General features: G+C 32.1%; 1 protein-coding gene and 1 pseudogene across 1 annotated transcript in view; one reads left to right on the forward strand and one right to left on the reverse strand.

Moving 5' to 3' along the window:
• The window catches only part of NAALADL2 (N-acetylated alpha-linked acidic dipeptidase like 2), a 923861-nt gene that overhangs the window by 756490 nt on the left and 148389 nt on the right, over positions 1–18982 (forward strand). Inside the window, 1 exon segment of the mRNA XM_030330052.1 lies at positions 1610–1705. Coding sequence (XP_030185912.1) covers positions 1610–1705 — 96 coding nt within the window.
• Positions 7841–18982, reverse strand: part of LOC115523789 — a 91185-nt pseudogene continuing 80043 nt past the window's right edge.

The following is an 18982-nucleotide window of genomic DNA, read 5'->3' on the forward strand; positions in this document are numbered from 1 at the left end:
AGTATGCCTGATTATAGGGAATTGCTAGTATGATGGTTTTAGTTGTCATCTACATGACTTCAGAGTCCATCAACTACATCATCCTAACTTTCTTTCCCATCATTGATATATCCCAAAGTAGTCTGTTCTGCTGTTGGATTGCTCTAATAAATAGCCTTTTTTTTATATATATATATGAAATTTATTGACAAATTGGTTTCCATACAACACCCAGTGCTCATCCCAAAAGGTGCCCTCCTCAATACCCATCACCCACCCTCCCCTCCCTCCCACCCCCCATCAACCCTCAGTTTGTTCTCAGCTTTTTGAAAAAGTTCTAATATAATTCAGTTTAAATTTGTTACCCTTTTGTAGTCATTGATGGTTAGATTGGGTTGAATCTTCCTTCTCCATGATAGCCTTCAGAAAGATTATCAATCATTCAATAGTCTACATACATACATATATCCTTCCCCTACTCTTCTATTTTCTAGACAAATCCTAGTTACTTCAGGTTTTCAAGTAAAAGCTATATTTATATAGTAAATAGCATCATATCATGGGATAATAATAAGGTTGATAACTACAAGATCATTATTTTAGATAGTGTCTTAGCCCTTTCAGATGGCTTCAATAAAGTATCACAGACTGAGTGGCATGATAAGCAACTGAAACTTATTTTTCACAGTTCTGGAGGCAGGAAGTCCAAGATCAGGATGCCAACGTGGTTGAATGAGGAGTCTCTTCCAGGTTGCAAACTTCTTGTTATATCCTCACATGAAGGAAGGGGATAGGGAGTTATGTGGAACCTCTTTTGTAAGGGCACTAATCCCAATTACAAGGATGAAGCCCTCATAAACTAATCACCTCCCCAATGCCCCACCTTCTAATATGAATACTTTAGAGATTAGGATTTCAATATAGGAATTTTAGTTTAGCATAAGTATTTAGACCATAGTAGATTTCAACATTTTCAGTATCCTGTGTCTTCTTACATCCTGAAATATGTCTACATGTGGAAGTACAAAATGACTGGTTTAAGTTTTCCTGATTAATTTCAACCATCTTAACACTAAGGTTCTGATAACAACCAGCATGCTATTATTTTATTGGCAGCATGTAAAGCCATGAAACCAATCTAAGCAAAATATCTTACTATTGCTTTGAAGTGAGTTTTGCAATATTTAAAATATCATGCACACTTTTGCCTGAGCTTTTATAGATGGTAAACATGTTTATTAATAACATTCCATTCTAACAGCCTTAAAACATAAAAATAATATATAAAGCGGAGAAGGAAATTCAGATATGGGTTTTGTCATCAAGGTGTCTTACTCTGCATATAAGTCTGCATTTGAAAAAAAGTGGGGGTTCTGCAAAGAACTATCTCTTCTGAATTAAAAAAAAAAAACGTTTTTTGTAAATACAGCTAAAAGTTATAGAATTCTACTCATTTTAATTTATAAGTATTCTGCAATTAGTTAATTAGATCAGTAGAATGAAGGCCAACAATCAACAGAAACCTTAAAGCAATTTAGAGTCCTTTTGAATCTTTAAAGAAAATCCAATAAGCACTTGAAAAACAAAATCAATGAAGAGTCTTAAATGTTTCTTTTCTGATTTTCCACAGGGTCCAAGTTTTCTCTCTGAAGCCCTTTTCCTTAAAGGTGCAACAAAAATTGAAGAAATGGATCCTTTTTTCCACCTTCATGAAACCATTACCAAGGTAGGAGATAAATGCATTCATGAGCAAGTTTTGTTCTTTTTTGTTGATAGATGGAGGAAAGGAAAATAACCAATCAAGAGAAAATTTATACTTTCATTTATAAAATGTATTTGAAAGAAATTTAAGTACCTCCTCTTATTTTACTAAGGAGTAAGAATGATAAAGGTTTCAGGCATAATCATAGAAACCAATAACATGATTTGTAATGAAAACCAATCTTTAATAAAACAATTAGTTTTTTTTTCTTAATCTGAAAGTAGATTTGTGGTATAATCTCAAGTATACCCCTTGATTAAGGGCAGTATAAAATGCATCTTTGATTTTCTGCATCTTCAAAGTTTTGTGTCAATACTTAAGATACTTGGTTGTTTGTGGTGGTACTTTGTCGTTGCATTAAAAAAATAAAGACTGCATTTATAATCAATGTTTTTACACTATGATGGCCATACCTATATTTTTGCTTAAAACTCTTATCTGTGAGTTTATAATATGGAGAAAATTAAATTGTACAGTATGGAGTAAATGAAGTTAATATTCTGGCATTACCTGACATCATATGAATTTTTACTTTTACCAACTATTTGTTTAATGTGTCATAACTTCTTTTTGGGGGCTGGAATTTATAGAGAATTTTTGCATTTCAACATTTCAAAAAAGAATCCATATTTATATATGCTTAGTTGAAAGATTGAATCATTCTTAAATCATCTTAGTGAAATTTTACAAGGCTATTTTTCTCTTCATAAACAGAGATGTGATATAATGAACAAACTCAATGAGTGGCAATAGAATGAACTCGGAATACAGACTATATTCTAGATCTATCATAGCTTTCTTTCTTTCTTTTTTTTTTAAGCTATGCATTTGTTTTTTCTGAACTTTTGAAATAAGAGGAGTTTGGAGCACATTTTACTTAAAATGCTCCCAAGCTCAAAATATCTGAATCTTAACTACATTTATAATTCTTTGCTTTGCAATTTATTCCTGAGTCTTAATTTAGTTTTGAATGTATCCATCCTTTGATACCCATTTTTATTTGGATGTAGCAACATGGAAATAGCCCCTAAATCATAGGTCCTTGGTATTTAAGATCTTAACTATATTCTTAATACTTATAGGGATGATAGACTGATAGATAAAAAATGATATCTATAGCTATCTATTTAATTAGTGTATATTTGTATGTGTTTAGATGAGAGTATGTACATGTGTGTGTATTTATTCAAGAATTCTGGATATTTAGAGTCTACGTTTATTTACTTATTTTTAAGAGAAGCATTAGAGGATTTTAGGAAAATGGAATAGTAATATTTTCTCCTTTTTTTTGAGAATTTATTGGATTTTTGTGAAATGGATAATTTTGAGTCCATATTGATATCAGGTATATAACAAGAGGTGTAAACTCACACTGATTCTTGCTGCATGATGTCTTGGCCACAGTGCAGTTCCTAGCAGCATATTGGGAAGCAGGGATGGGTCAAGAAGGGAGTAGGAGAACATAGAACATAGCCTGAATATATATATATATATATATATATATATATAGTCACTACATACTGACATACTATCTATCTATCTATCTATATACTGACTATATATATATATATGTATATATATATAAACATACATATATATACATACATATACATATATATATACATACATATATATGCATACATATACATATATATATATAGTATGTAGTGTGAAACACAGGAAATCAGACACCCTTTGAGAGAATACACAAATTTGTGCACAGACATTACCACAGGATCCATATTTATTTTCAAATATGTTTCATATGTAGGCAGATATTTAACCCATTAAATGGATTTTAGAAAGAATTCTTTATCTATGAAGAAAGAAAACACGCCTAAGTATACAAGCAAGTGTCCTGTGACATTTTTTATAAAGAAATTTTTGTCTAATGTTGATACTGTCTCCCCAGTCATCATGTTTACCTATGGTAGCCACTCATGTTGCAGATCTAGGCCAAGGGAAGAAATTGTGCTTCAGAAGTTTAATCTTAGTTTACCAACAGGAAAACCTGGGAACCATAAAATGAAGTAGTTTATAGATACTTTATTTTAAGGTCAAATTTTTGTTGATCAATAACAAAATAAAAATATAAATATAGTAGAGTTGATCAGAGCACATGAGTAGGAGATGTGGAACAGAGGTTTTACTACCATGGTTACCAACTTATTATTTTATTTAGTAAAACTGCATTTTATTTTCTACATCAAAAATGAGTACACTCATAACAGCTTTCCTCACTAGGATTCTGTGAGATTAAAAGATGATGCATACATTTTCTGAAAATGCAATATGGATATAATTGAGTATAATTATTAATACATTAAAAAGTACTAGTGCTGATACCTTCAAAGTAGACTCTTACCTGCTTTTTCTGAATTTAGTTTTTCCTTTAAGGAAAAAAAATAAGTTAGATGTGAAAGCATACAATTTAATTAATTAAGTTCTGAGAATACACTAGTAAGTTAGTGTACAAATAGAATATAAAATTTAATTAGGAAAGATTGAGGTCTGTAGAATATTTTGTTTCAATAAGAATAATAGTGGTATTAGTGTGATATTACAGAAATAGCAATGGACATTGAATAAAAATACCCAGCTAGGTATAAATTCTGTCACTCTGAATTATGAAAAAAATGATGTGAAATAGGAAAAACACTTTGTAAAATGATAAAACACAGTTACTGATATTATATCAATTTTAAAACATTTTTAAGAAATCCATCATAATTAAAATATTGAAGATACTATATTCCTATTTCTCCCCATAAAAATTTGAATTGGATACACAGCACTATAACAAAATCACATATTTATTTTTTCTAATAAATAAATGTAATAATATACATCTAAGACAAATGTTCATGTAATGCAATCTGTTATCTTTTCTGAGTGAGTAACTGCAGTCTAGACCTTTGTTATAGATCACAAATATGATTTCTATAAAATTAAATTACAATTTCTAAGTATTAAAAAGTTAATAATCTATCATTGGTGTTTTTCGGATTTAAAAAAATGAAAATAAATAGATGGCACTAATATGTGGGGTAGGAGCTATGAGTCCTAGTATGTAGTTTCCCAATGTTGTCCTGTAGTTCTTTAAAAAGCTGTTTTTTTTTTTTTTTTACAAAGTTTGACTTTATCTTGGCATTTGTCTTTTTGATATAAAGCATGGAACCTAAGAAAGTAATGAATGAGGCTCAATATTGATGCTAAAAGGTATAATTCATCATTGCCTCAATGACAGGTGATGCAGGATAAAGTCAAAGGACAACACATACTGCACCGATGTTGAAGATGTTTTCTTATCTTCTATAATTATCTTTAAAAATAGCGTTTGTTTTTTTAATTATCATGGAAGCCAAACTAATTTCTCTGAGACTACACATGAATGAAATACCAATATAAATTTTAGCTGCTTAATCCTTTAATAAGTGAATAAAAATCTCCATGGATTTATGTTTTGAAATAGGCTTATTTCTCCTTCTGTACCTAGGAATTTTGTAGTCGTGTTTCTAAATCTTCAACATTTAGCTCATAAATTGTTATTAGTTATCTAAGTATTCTTGTAGCCTATTATAAGCCAAGGATGAAGCAAAATACTTGAAAAAATTAATACATAGGAGCAGGTACAGGGAGTAAACAAGTAAGCAAATCATTTAATATAACACACTAAAAAAGGTGATAGTGATATGACCAAGTTATGATAAGAAAGAAGATTGGAGTTTATACTTCTGACTAGGAGATTTGAAGAACTTATCAGAAAGGTGACATTTGAAGAATTTAAGAAATATTAACTTTATTTATCTTAATGTCAATGAGCTCCCTTTGAGAGTTCTTTAAAGAGCAGGTTGTCAGTGGTAGTATGTGAGAAATGATGGTTTGTATTTTGAATAACAGAAGACAGATTTAAGAGACATTTTTAGGTTTGAATAACAGGATATATGATTTACTGGATATGGGAAATGAAGCAGAGTGAAGAGTAAAGGAAACTTTGAATAGCTCCATCTTAGGCAAAGTTGACATTATTGAATTGACCAAATTAAAAGTTGGTTTGAAGAAAGTGATAGAGCTTGCCATTGGACATGTGGAATTTTGGATATTTAGGGCATCTAGACAAATATGTCATGGAAGCAGTTGGATACATGAGGTTGGGGCTCAGAAAGAAATGGAATCCAATATGCATTAGCTGATGCAATCACCACTTGTCACATGTGGATTTAAATTAAAAATAAATTAAATAAAACTAGAATTTAGTTTCCTTGATATCATTAACCACAATTCACGTGGTTAGTGAGCACATATGGCTAATAATTACTGCATGGGATCACACAGATTATAGAATATTTTCATCATTGCCAATGGTGCAGATGATGTTACCCTACAATATTCATGCAGAGCAACAAGAATTACAAGGAAAGGACAAAACACCCAAGGTAGAATGGTTTATGGAATCCACAGGACAAGATATATTCTAAGAAGGAGGAACAGTTCAAGAGCATCTTCTCCATAACCTCACACCATTAAGATGGCTACTATTAAAAACAAAACAAAATAAAAAATACCAAGTAATGACAAGGATGGGGAGAAATTGAAATTCTTGTACACTGTTCGTGAGAATATAAAATGGTGCAACTATTGCAGAAAACTGTATGGCAGTTCCTCAAAAAATTGAAAATAGAATTATCATTTTGATCCACCAATTCCATTTCTGGATATATATCCCATAGAATTGAAAGTGAAGTCTTGAAAATGGATTTCTGCACCTATATTGATAAAAACATTATTCACAATAGCGAAAACGTGGAAACATCCCAAGTGTCATAGATGGATAAATAAATAAGCGAAATGGCATGTATATATACAATGGAATATTGTTCAGCCTTAAAAAGGAAGGAAATTATGATATAGGCTACTTGAGGACATCATGCTAAGTAAATAAACATAAGTGTCACAAAATGACAAATACCATGTATATATTGTTCTTAAAGTAATCAAAACCAAGGAGAAAGAAAATAGAATGGTGGTTGCTAGGGGCTGAGGTTGGGGTAGGAATGGGGAGTTTTTATTTAATGGGTATAGAGTTTCAGTTTACATGCTGCAAGAGTTATAGAGATGGGTATTGGTCATACATTATGAATGTATTTCGTACCACTGAACTACACACTTAAAAATGGTTGATGGTGAATTCTATTTTATGTGTATTTTACCACAAATTTAAAAAATTCAGAAATAAAAGTGTATTCATCCAATGTACTGGTCATTGGACGACCATTCTGAACTGATGATTTGGAATTTTAAAATTCTTTTTCTCTTCATTTATGCCTGATCCTCAGTTTTTTGCTATTATCCATAAAGAGTTCACATGACTTGTTAACCGTTTCTTTGATTTACTTTTAATTGATGTAACATCCTGTATTCATTTTATGTCTTTTTTAATATATTTTATTAGCATTTTATTCTTAAATAATATACACTCAATAAATGATGACTGATAACTATATTTTTAAACAAAACAAAACAGGGGCACCTGGGTGGTTCAGTCAGTTAAGTGTCCAACTCTTGGTATTGGCTCAGGTCATGATCTGATGGTTGGTATGTTCAAGCCCCACATCAGGCTCCAGGCTAAGAGTGTGGAGCCTGCTTGGGATTCTCTGTCTGCCCCCTCCCCACTCGCTAAAAAATACATTAAAAAAACAACAACAAATCAAAAATAAACAAAGCAAAACACTTTAGCTATGCTGAGAAGGAAAGGGCATTTAAAATCAAGTGTCAGTATATACCATTTGGGGAAGCAGAAGAAAGCTGCTATCACATTATTAGATTAATAGTATTTTTCCTCTGGAGCCCCAAATGTGCTCTCTCTCTCCATCCATATAGAATATTTTATTATTTTTTTTTATATTTTTATTATATATGTATATATTTTTATTATATATGTATTTTATATTTTATTATATATGTATTATAACATACATACATAAATATTATAATTTATTTTTTTAAGCAAATATTTTTAATCAAGTTAATAGTAAGTAGTAAAAGTGCAATTGCGGGAAGAACCTATACTTTACATGTTTAAATTATTTTCCATTGTCTTCACTTGTAAGATATTGAAGGTAGAACCCACTCTTGAATCTTCTTTCTAGTAATAGAATAAGGTACACATTGTTCTGGAGTGCCACTCACACTGTACTTATGGTTTATCCAAATGAATTTACAAGCAGTAGGCGGTTTTGTTGTTGGAGGGTCATTGGTCATAGTGTGAAGCCAATGATGCCATTTGGGGGCACCATGCTTCCATCCATATCCCAAACAAAAAATGTGTTTTTGCCACTCAGTTTCAGTAGGATATATAACCCATTTTTGACGGCCAAAAAAACTGCTTGTTGTCTTTATAGCATTGGTTTCCATATTTGTCTTCCCCACTAATGTACCAAGCCTCATATCATTTGCCCTGAAGAAAATTCGTAGATAGCTGCAGAGGCCGCCCTGGACACTGACCTCCTGCAGCCTGTGTTTCAGGACCTACAAGAACTCTATCTTGTCCCTCTATATTATATTTTTAAAACTCTGAGTATAAAAAGTAAATCCAGGAAAACAAAAAGTACTTTATACTTGTGGTTCCATAGAAACTAGCAATTGACCTAATTTTGCTTGTGAGTTTCCTCAAGAAAAACCAATTTATTAGTCATTTCATTGTTTTTCCCACCTAATTTAAGAAAAAAATATTTCTTTATATTTAATTATTACAGGATATGCAATATTAATATGTTTTTAATATAGGGGTTTTAAAAATATTGTTCTTAAATGTATATACATATCTTCCTTTTCTTATATAATGTCAAAATAGAGATCTTTTATAAAATTATTTGGATATTGCAATATTCCAAAAAGAAAATAGTAGGGATAATATAGTATTTATTCCCATTATTTATGTGGAGAAAGTGTCACAGAGAGATTAAAATTGATGAATAAGGCAGTACTTGTATAAAGCCCGGAAGTCAAGGCTAGTAATTCTTATATAGTTTGTATTCTAACAATGTAGTTATATTTGCCCTTACTTATACTATAAATTTTAACTCAATTTTGTAGTGGTATGAGTAAAGGCTGATAGTGGTGTCTTCAATGATGAAAAACATTTAAATAATTTTAATTTTTAACCATTTCAGTTAATATTAGTTACATTTAGAAATGATTAACCAGGATCACTTTGATTAATGGAGTTATATTCTGATCATTTATTTTAAACACATGATTTGTGAAATATGAATCTGCAATTATTTTAAATGTCATTATTGAATTATGGTTGCACCAGGTGTTACGATACTAATATTCTTAAAGCATGGTAGCTGAAAACAAGCCACTAAAACAATCTATTCATTTTGTAACTATAGAATAGAAAGGCAGACTAAAATACAGAATGATTTTATTTCTCTTTAGCTGTCATCCTAAGCTATAGCTTAAAAATTATAGCTTAGTAGCATTGTGTAAAGTAAGAGAAAAAGGAAGAGACCAAATATCTTTTATTCAGTTTCCTGAATTCCAAAGTCATGCTGTATTCATGAGCTAATAGAATTTCTGGTAGAGATCTTTACATGCTTAAAAACCTGGCTATGATTTCTAATCTAAATGAGCAAATCTGAGTGTCTTCCAAGTATCTTTAATATTAATATGCTTTTTGGATAAAATATGAGAATACTGTATTGTACTTAACAAAATAAATGTAATGATATTCTTTAATCTTGTTTGTACATTTGAGGTTATTCTGCAGCTATGGATTTAAAGCTCCTGTTTTTATTTTTAAAAATACTTTGAAATTTTTTTCCTGCTATATCAAATTATTGTTACTAGATGCAAGAGGTCTCCATAGGGATCTACACTATGTTTCATGACATGAGCTAAGCCAGAAAATATCCCAAATATGTATTTTCAATACAGAGATTGTATGTTGTAATAAAGAATGTTGGTTGGAGCTACTCAAGGGAGATGATGGGATATTAAAACCAACCTCCTATGCTTTGAAAAGGAAATATTATAGGTGTATATTTTCTTCATAAATGTATAATTAAACTCAATATCTTCATTTACTGAAATTGGAAATGGTGCTGACTATATTTTCTCTTGCCTAGAGAGGTTTGGTTTATTGTTTTTCATTATATAGCACAAATATTATAGTTTCTAAAGGCATGCCTTAAACTCTCAGTTTCTCTTTTTTGTTTTTGTTTTTATTACTCAAAAGCAAGTTACTACACAATACAAACCTGTCAAAATTTGACTTCCTTTTAAAGGGAGGTTAATCATCAAAGTAGATATTTTGTTACATCATATTGAAAGATAGGCATATTACTGCATATACTTATTACTGCATATTAAGATAAGTAGAGATCCTGTTACTCTCTAACCATACTTTTTTCTGTCATATGTACGTAAAGACTGATTTTAACATGTATTTATTATAGAGTATAAGTATGCTAGTGATACAAATCAGGATAGGAAGGTCTATGATCACCTATAAATAATATGACAAACTTTAAAGACACAGTCAGCCTACTTCATAAAGTTTTCATATTTGGGGGCACCTGGGTGGCTCAGTTAGTTGAGCATCTGACTTCGGCTCAGGTCATGATCTCACAGTTTGCAGGTTTGAGCCCTGCATCGTGCTCTGTGCTGACAGCTCAGAGCCTGAAGCCTGCTTTGGATTCTGTGTCTCCCTGTCTCTGACCCTCCCCTGCTCATGCTCTGTCTGTCTCTGCCTCTCAACAATAAATAAATGTTAAAGAAAAAAAAGAGAAAGTTTTCATATCTAATTCAGGAAATAGTAGCCTCATCCCATAAAGTAACATTTTTAAAAAATTTTGTATGAGCTAAATATATCCTTCTTATTTCTGGTATCTGTCAATAAGTTGAAAGTGAATTTTAATGTTAATTTATTCATTTGCCCCTCACGAATGAAACAAGAGATTCTTTGTTGTTTCACAACATTTTCAGATAATATCATCCTTGAAATGATGTAGAAGTACAGAGACAAGGGGCAGAGTAGTCAATGGATAACAGTTTAACTCTGGATAGGCAGGTCAAATGTCCTTCCAAACACTGCTGTAAATAAAGCCTCTGTATAATGAGAAGATTTAAATACTCCAGGGAATAACCACTTGTTAAAAAAATCAAATGTAGCACAACAAACCAGAAGTATCTGGGCAGTCTTTTGGAGTCTATTACAATGGACTTTGGTCATAATGCTTACATGTCCTCGGGACAGTGCCCACTGTCCCCATGGGTGACTGTAATCAAAGATCCCCTTACACACAAACAGATCACACACATATGCACTCATTATGTGATATGATACAGATTTTCAGTGCCAGTCACTCTCAGTGTTCCCCACTTGTCTTCTCTTCCTGGAAAGTCTGAATGTCATCCTGTTTGGTTTTTTGTTGGTTGGTTTTTGAGTTTATTTTTTTGTTTTGAGAGAAAGAGAGAGAACTGAAAGGGCAGAGAGACAGGGAGAGAGAATCTCAAGCAGGCTTCACAATGTCAGTGCAGAGCCTGATGAGGGGCTCAAACTCACGAATTATAAGATCATGATCTGAGCCAAAACCAAGAGTTGGATGCTTATCTGACTGAGCCACCCAGGCACCCCTGTTTGCTTGTTTGTTTGTTTGTTTGTTTAAATAATCTTTGGACCTGTATATTCTGCTAATGATGAGACACAGAAAATATTTAAAAATTGCAGGGTTTTTTTTTTTGGCACTTAGTAGTCACCATTTGAATTATGCAATGTCTTTCAGAGTTCATAGTAATTGGTGTTTTAGGATAGAATGAAGTATTCCATTACATTTTTATGATACCAAATTGATTTTAGGAAATGAGTGAGACTTAAATTTGAATAATTCAAACAAATTTTTATTTGAAAGGCAAACAAAATTTTTGTTTGTAATAGAAAAACCATTTATTTAAAATTAATTATGATTTATTTACTAATATGTCTATTTAATTTTTTAAACTAAGGTTTAGGAATTAGTTATATTTATAATTACAGTGTTCTTGACCATTTGCAGAGGCTCAAATAGTAATATTTTTGCTCTCTAAAACAATAATGAAAAATCAGAATTATGATCCCTAGTGGTCAAGAAAAAGAATTATGATCCTTATAGTTACTGACTTTTAAGAAACCTAGGGAGAATATAATCCCATTTTAGAGATATTTCCTTCAAAAGTTAAAAAAAGTACATATCAGGATGGTTTTGTTTGCCATTAATAAGGACCTGCATGCAAACTTGTTCAATAAGAATAAAATCATTCTATTTTTCTCATGTAACTGAAAGTTATAGAAAAGGCATGCTTCAGGAGTAGCTCAAACATAACCCTTGATCCACTTATCTATTATCCTCTTGGTTGTACCCTTTTCTCTGTTGAGCTTTCCACAAGTAGGAGAAAAATGCTACCAGCAGTTCCTGGAATCATAGCTATACGTAATTCTGTCAAAACAAGAGAGGATCTCTTTTCTGGTGAATTTCTCAGAAGAGTGAAGATGCTGATTTCTAGAAAGCCACAGCCAAATGGAGCCTCTTCTTATTACTCTGAACTGGTCTCATGCTTATTTTGAATTATTTCTTGTGACCACAGAAATAACAGTGCTGATTGGGTTAGGCCTAGTTCACATACACTAATCACTATGGAAAAGAAGTTGAAGTTTTTAAAACCCTGGTTTGGAAGAATGAGAGTAAGGAAGATCAGGTGATTAGGGTTCATCGTATCTTCTTTAATTAATAATCTTGGCTAATTCAGACTAGTGAAAACCCAGTTGGAGGAGGGTATGAAGACATATGGATATGTCAGAATGAAAACAATAACTGACTGGGAACACGGGGAAATGTATGAACAAGAGACTGATGAGAGTCTTAGAAAGTAGGATTATTTCAGAGTAGAAAAACTAATTTTTATGTTAGATGACTTGGGGAAATAATTTATTGTTTTTTTTTTAAATAAAACGGGCTTTATTGAATCTAAGTGGTGTATTTTATTTCAGTCAACTATTTGAAAAGAGAGTTGCAGTATTTGTTCAGAAGAATGAAGGTATATTTGACTTTGCGGAATAAGTAGTAAAGATCTATGTTAGCTGGGTTTTAAGTTTTAGAATAGTAATACAAATTTTGATTAGTAATGAAGGAAAGCTGATTTGCCTCTTCCTCATCCACATTGGTAGGTATAAATGTAGTTTGTTTATTTTTATTACTGTAAAACTTTTTATTGCATAAATACCAAAGTTTACCTACTGCTCCACTGTTGATGTGTATTTGGCTTGTTTCCAGCAACAATTAAGAATATTTTTGTACAAGTCTCCTTGTATATGAATTTCTCTAAGATATATACTGAGAAATGGAATTACTGGGTTATAGGGTATGAATATGTTTAAACCTAGAAGGTAATGCTAAGTCGCTAGGATAATTGACTGTCAAGTCCCCCAAAGACCACCAGAAGAGTCTACTGATTAAGCAAAAGTTATTATACTGACCTCACAAAGAGAGGAAAATACTGACTGAATCGTAGTAGTATTTTAGGAGGGAGTATCCTGCAGGAAATATTTATAGAAGATTTGAGTGTCTGGACTTAAGTTTTAAGGTGAGTGTTTTAGTTCAGAGAAATAACTGTTAATGGCAAAAATTAATGACAATAGGAGTTGGTGTACGTGATAAAGGGAAGACTGATAAATGAGCTATTTTTCCAAGTGAGCAAATTATTGCCCAGGGAAGTGAGGTGTTTGCAAAGAAGAGTAAGTTATTCATCTGGATATATTGGTTTGTAGAAATTTCTTGATACAAACAGTGAAGTTATTTATTAGTTTAAAGCTTTATTATCATAAGCTAATTTTTTCTGGTATAAGTGGTTATGATGACACATAGTTTTCAGTGCTGATAGTTAAGCTAAGTGGACTCATGTAGTCTTGATTCTTGGAGCCATGTGTGACAATTCTCTTTAATCCTGTCAAACTTGATAGTTTTTTTCATTTTTGCTAATCTGATATGTGCAAATACTGCCTAATTGTAGTTTAAATTGTGTGCCTTTCTCTGATTGCTAATGAAATCAAATGGTTTCACATATTGGCAGTTTGGGTTTTCTAGATGTTTGTTTGTATGTATATATGTATTCTAAGTGCCTCTTAAAGTCATTGCCAAGTTAAAAAAATTTATTGGATAGTTCATCTTTTTTATTGACTCATAGGAGATATTTGTTTATTCTGGCCATGAACTTGTTATAAGTTACATGTGTTGGAAATATCTTCTCCCAGGTTTTGACTTTTATTTCCACTCTTTTTATTGTATCTTTTATTGAGCAGTTATTCATTTCAGTGTAATGTAGTTAGTAATTTCTTTCTTTATGTTTAGTGTTTTCAGAGTTTTAAGAAATTCTTCCATGTCCTGAGATAATACTTTTATAATTTTTCCTTTAACATTTACATATTTAGTCTACCATGATAATGATTATGATGATGATGATGATGATGATGATGATGATAATGATGATTGTGATGATTTAGTTAGGGGTGTAATTTCTAATTTTCTGCCTAATTTAGCGATAATTCCATCCTTCCCTGATGATAAATAATTAAACTAACATATATGAACTTTCTGTGTATGTAAAGATTAGTTTCTGGTCTCTCAATTCTATTCTTCAGTCTATTTGTCCGTTAGTGTACAAACACAACACTGTTTTAGCATTATGTCTTTATCTTCTTTTTTTCCCCCCACTGGGTGGTAGCCTTATGTCTTTAAAACAGGATGTCCTATTTGGTAGTTCATGGTTCCTACTTAATTCTTCTGTGAGAATATCTTGACTGTTCTTGCCCTCTTTTTCTTCCATATAAATGTGAAAATTAACTTGTTTGATTCTACAAAAAACTTATAGGAATACCAATTGGAAATGAAGGCACTATACACTTTTTAAATAAGTATTTCTTGATCCAAAATGATTGATTGTTCTCAAAAGTTTATTCTATTACTGTCATCAAAGGTAGTAACGGCAATGGCAAGGTAAATAACTGAGTGTCCTAGTTTACAGCTGTATAGTGCTAAAAGTATCCTTAAAAGTCATCCTTTGAATAACTCACTTTATATGTAATTAACTGCTATCCATAGAAGTGAAGATCAATATTACAGCATGTATGTAGCTGACATAGGACTCAGGCTAAGCTCCGATCTCATTCATTCTTATAAAACATATTTACTCAACATCTCTATGTGTTCAGGGATATAACAATGAACAATGCAATAAAGTGTACTTGCCTTGTATTTCACTGTATCATACTACTTTACTTGCACAAACTCAAAAAAGCCATCAGTAAAATCTTTATTAAACACATTCTAGTGGCTGGACACTGTTTTAGTGGTAAAGTATATAGCAATAAACAAAAAAGGAATGATTATCATCCTCAAGGTCCAAGAGTGTATGGCAGACAGATATCATAAAAGTATAGGTATCAATACAAACTATATTAAGGTTCTGAGACAAAGTATAAAGTACTGTTAGAATTTATATAAGGGCTGTGGGGAACACTGACTTAGTCTGGAGTATCTGGGAAAATTTTCCTGAAAGAGTAATTTCAGAGTTTGAAAAAGAAAAAGAGTCAAGTAGAGAAATCTGCATTACTAACATATCTGATATGTGGGAGCCCAGCTTACCCTAGGAAATGAAAAGAGACTATACCACTGGAAACCAGAGAATAAAAGTAATGATGACATAAATAGGGTTAGTTGATAAAATAAGACCTCATGATGTATCTTATTGTTTATAAAAGAAAGGAAATTCCCAATGTAATATAAGAAGCATTCCAAGACCAATAAAATGGGAAATTTAAAGACAAATACTTACATTTTTTACAACAGATAATGATGGTTGATTCTGTTGATTTTCACTTGGCAGTAAATAGCATTCTGAGTAGTATCTGGTTCAATGGTCTGACAATAATTAAATAAAGAAAATAGGACAAGGATGTGGAGAAATGGGATCCACTGTAAAATAATTAATAGTTCAATATGTAGAACCTTAAACTACAAGTCTAGTTTAAAATTAATTTATGTGGGGGCGCCTGGGTGGCTCAGTCAGTTGAGCGTCTGACTTCGGCTCAGGTCACCATCTCACGGTTCGTGAGTTCGAGCCCCACGTCGGGCTCTGTGCAGACAGCTCGGGGCCTGGAGCCTGTTTCAGATTCTGTGTCTCCCTCTCTCTCTGCTCCTCCCCTGCTCACACTCTGTCTCTCTCTCAAAAATAAATAAAGATTAAAAAAAAATAAAATTAATTTATGTGTAATTATAAATTATCTGTTTAAATCTTCATCTTTTTCCTTTTTCAACTTTGTTTTAGTTCATTATAATTTTTTTTATATTTCGAATCTCTAAAATGATACTTTTTGCCATATACTGAACTTGGACATTTATAGACTTTAAAAATATGTTGGTATATTTAAAAGTAAATGACTTCATTTCTAAATACTTTAGAATTGATATTTTAAAAATAAAACCATAGGGGCACCTTGGTGGCTCAGTCAGTTGAGTGTCCAACTTCAGCTCAGGTCATGATTTCAGGGTTTGTGAGTTTGAGCACCATGTCAGGCTCTGTGCTAACAGCTCAATACCTGGAGCCTGCCTCAGATTCTGTCTCTCCCTGTCTCTCTGCCCCTCCCCCACTCATGCGCATGCGCTCTCTCTCTCTCTCTCTCTCTCTTTCAAAAATAAATAAACATTACAAAATGAATAAATAAAAAAAATAAAAATTTATTTCTAAATACTCAAAATAATTTCACATTTAACAGAATTACTAATAATCCCGTATTAGCTAATATCTATTTATTACTCAAACTTTCCTAATTGTTTTCTTTATACCCTACCTAGTTTGTCTAAACCTGGACTCAATTTGGGACTACACACTGCATTTGGTTAAGCATCTTTATGTAGACAAGTTATTGTGGGTTTTGTTCGTTTGTTTTTCCCCCACAACACTAATCTGGTGAAGAGAATAGGCCAATTGTCCTGTCATTAGTTTTGTCTTCTCTTTTAGCATATTCCTCTATCCCCTGAATATTCTGTGAACTGGAAGCTAAATTTCAGGGCCTGATCAAAGGCTATTAAGCTTTTCTGGCTAGAGTACAACATGGATGATATATACATCATATTGCATTCCTTCAAAGACACTTCTTACCTAGTTGAAATATTGTCAGTAAAACTAAGATTGATCATTTGATGGAGGTAATGACATTCTGATCTCTTCATTGTGCAGTTATGCTTTCTTGGTACCAGAAAATTATATCCATGGTGTTAGTTTAGTACACTCAAGTATTCAATTCCCCATTATAAAATAGTCAGAAAAGACGAGGTTACACTCTAGTAACAAAGATTCCAAAATCTTGTGGCTGAAAATATCAAAAAAAATATTCCTTATTCATTCAAAGCCTGCAACTTTTCACTGTATCATTACCCAGAATTACATATGCATATCAATACACTCTTATAATCACCAGGGCAGGTAAAGAGTGACATGGACAAATATGGAATGACTTTTAAATGTTTCTGCCCATAAGTAACACATGTAGCTGCCATTCATATATCATTAACTAAAGCAAGTTACATGACTGTGCCTAACTTCAAGGAGACTGGGAAAGGTATGACTACCAGGCATCCTAACAGAGAAGAAACAGAAATGGTGGTTATCAGCACAAATCACATCCATTAACCATTTACCTAGTAGTTTTAATGATAATTGATGATTCTTGCCTGATTCACTAGTTTTACTAAAGATTGTAGGATGATAATTTTCTAATTTTAAGTTTTGTTCTGCATTTATTAGCAGATATTCTTAAATAAAGGAAAACTATTTGGTTAACAGTGAAAAATAGTTTCTATTAAAAGTCAGATTACGTGTTTAATTTTCTCTAATAATAATTTTCATGGAGTTGGTGTAATAGCTGCCTCAAATGGTAATAATAAATGTTTTTGGTGTTTTCCTTTTGCAGTATTTTTATTTATTAAATCAATTTTTATAGAATCAATGATCTCTATCAATTAAAATCATTTGTGTTAGATGCTCAGATTGTCACAACTTTGGTAAGAAAGAACTTCTTCAAGTTTCATGCTAAGATTTTCTGACATGGCCACATCAATCTTTGACGGTTTCCTTACTTTTTGGCATAAGATTTTTGAGATTTGCCTTTTACTATCCCTGCCCAAGATTTATAATGAGCCATTTCTCCAACAATCTTTAGTTTCCTTTAATGGAGAATGGTAGAAGGGGGTAATATCCGGCCACTGAAGGTGCTCATGATGATGGGGTGATACTACTTTTAGAATTTAAATTGGGAGAATTAGAAAATAATATACCTTAAAAATTGTATAGTCAGCTTGATTTAATCATCACATTTAACTTTTTTATATCTTTTTTTACACTCAAAATTGTGAATTCATGGCAACATTATTATAATTACTTCTAAAACTTTTTTACTTCTAAAATTCTTAATCATGAAAGCCTACATTTACATTCTAAAAATAGGCTCTATAGCACAGTAATAACTTCAGATTGTCTTGTGAAAGATGGAAGGAGAATCTAGAGTCAATTAGTTTTCTGAAAAGTCTGCATATCATATACACATTAGTAGTTAGTCACAAAGCGTATTATTAAACCAGAGACTGAAATGCTGCCATTTGGGGTACCTTGTTGACTCAGTTAGTTAAATGTTCCACTCTTGATTTCGGCTCATGTCATGATTTCATGGTTATGAGATCAAGCCCTGTGTAGAGCTCAGAGCTGGGCATGCAGCCTGCTTGGGATTCTTTCTCTCCCTCTCTCCTTCTGCCTCTCTCCTGCTCATGTACTCTCTCTCTCTCTCTCTCTCTCTCTCTCTCTCTCTCTTTCTCTCTCTCTCTCACTCTCTTAAATAAGTAAAAAAAAAAAGTAAATAAAAGCTATAACTTAAAAATGCCCGCTAAGTCAGAGAAAGACAGATATCATATATGTTTTCACTCATACGTGGAACTTGAGAAACTTAACAGAAGATCATAGGGAAAGAAAAGGGGAAAAATAGTTTCAAACAGAGAGGCAAACCATAAGAGGCTCTTAAATACAAAGAACAAACTGAGGTTTGATGGAGGGGGGTTGGCACAGGAGAGAGGGGAAAATGGGTGATGGGCATTGAGAAGGACACTTGTTTGGATGAGCACTGGGTGTTGTACATAAACGACGAATCACGGG

The sequence above is a fragment of the Lynx canadensis genome, chromosome C2, assembly GCF_007474595.2.
Source record: "Lynx canadensis isolate LIC74 chromosome C2, mLynCan4.pri.v2, whole genome shotgun sequence".
Taxonomy (NCBI): Eukaryota; Metazoa; Chordata; class Mammalia; order Carnivora; family Felidae; genus Lynx; species Lynx canadensis.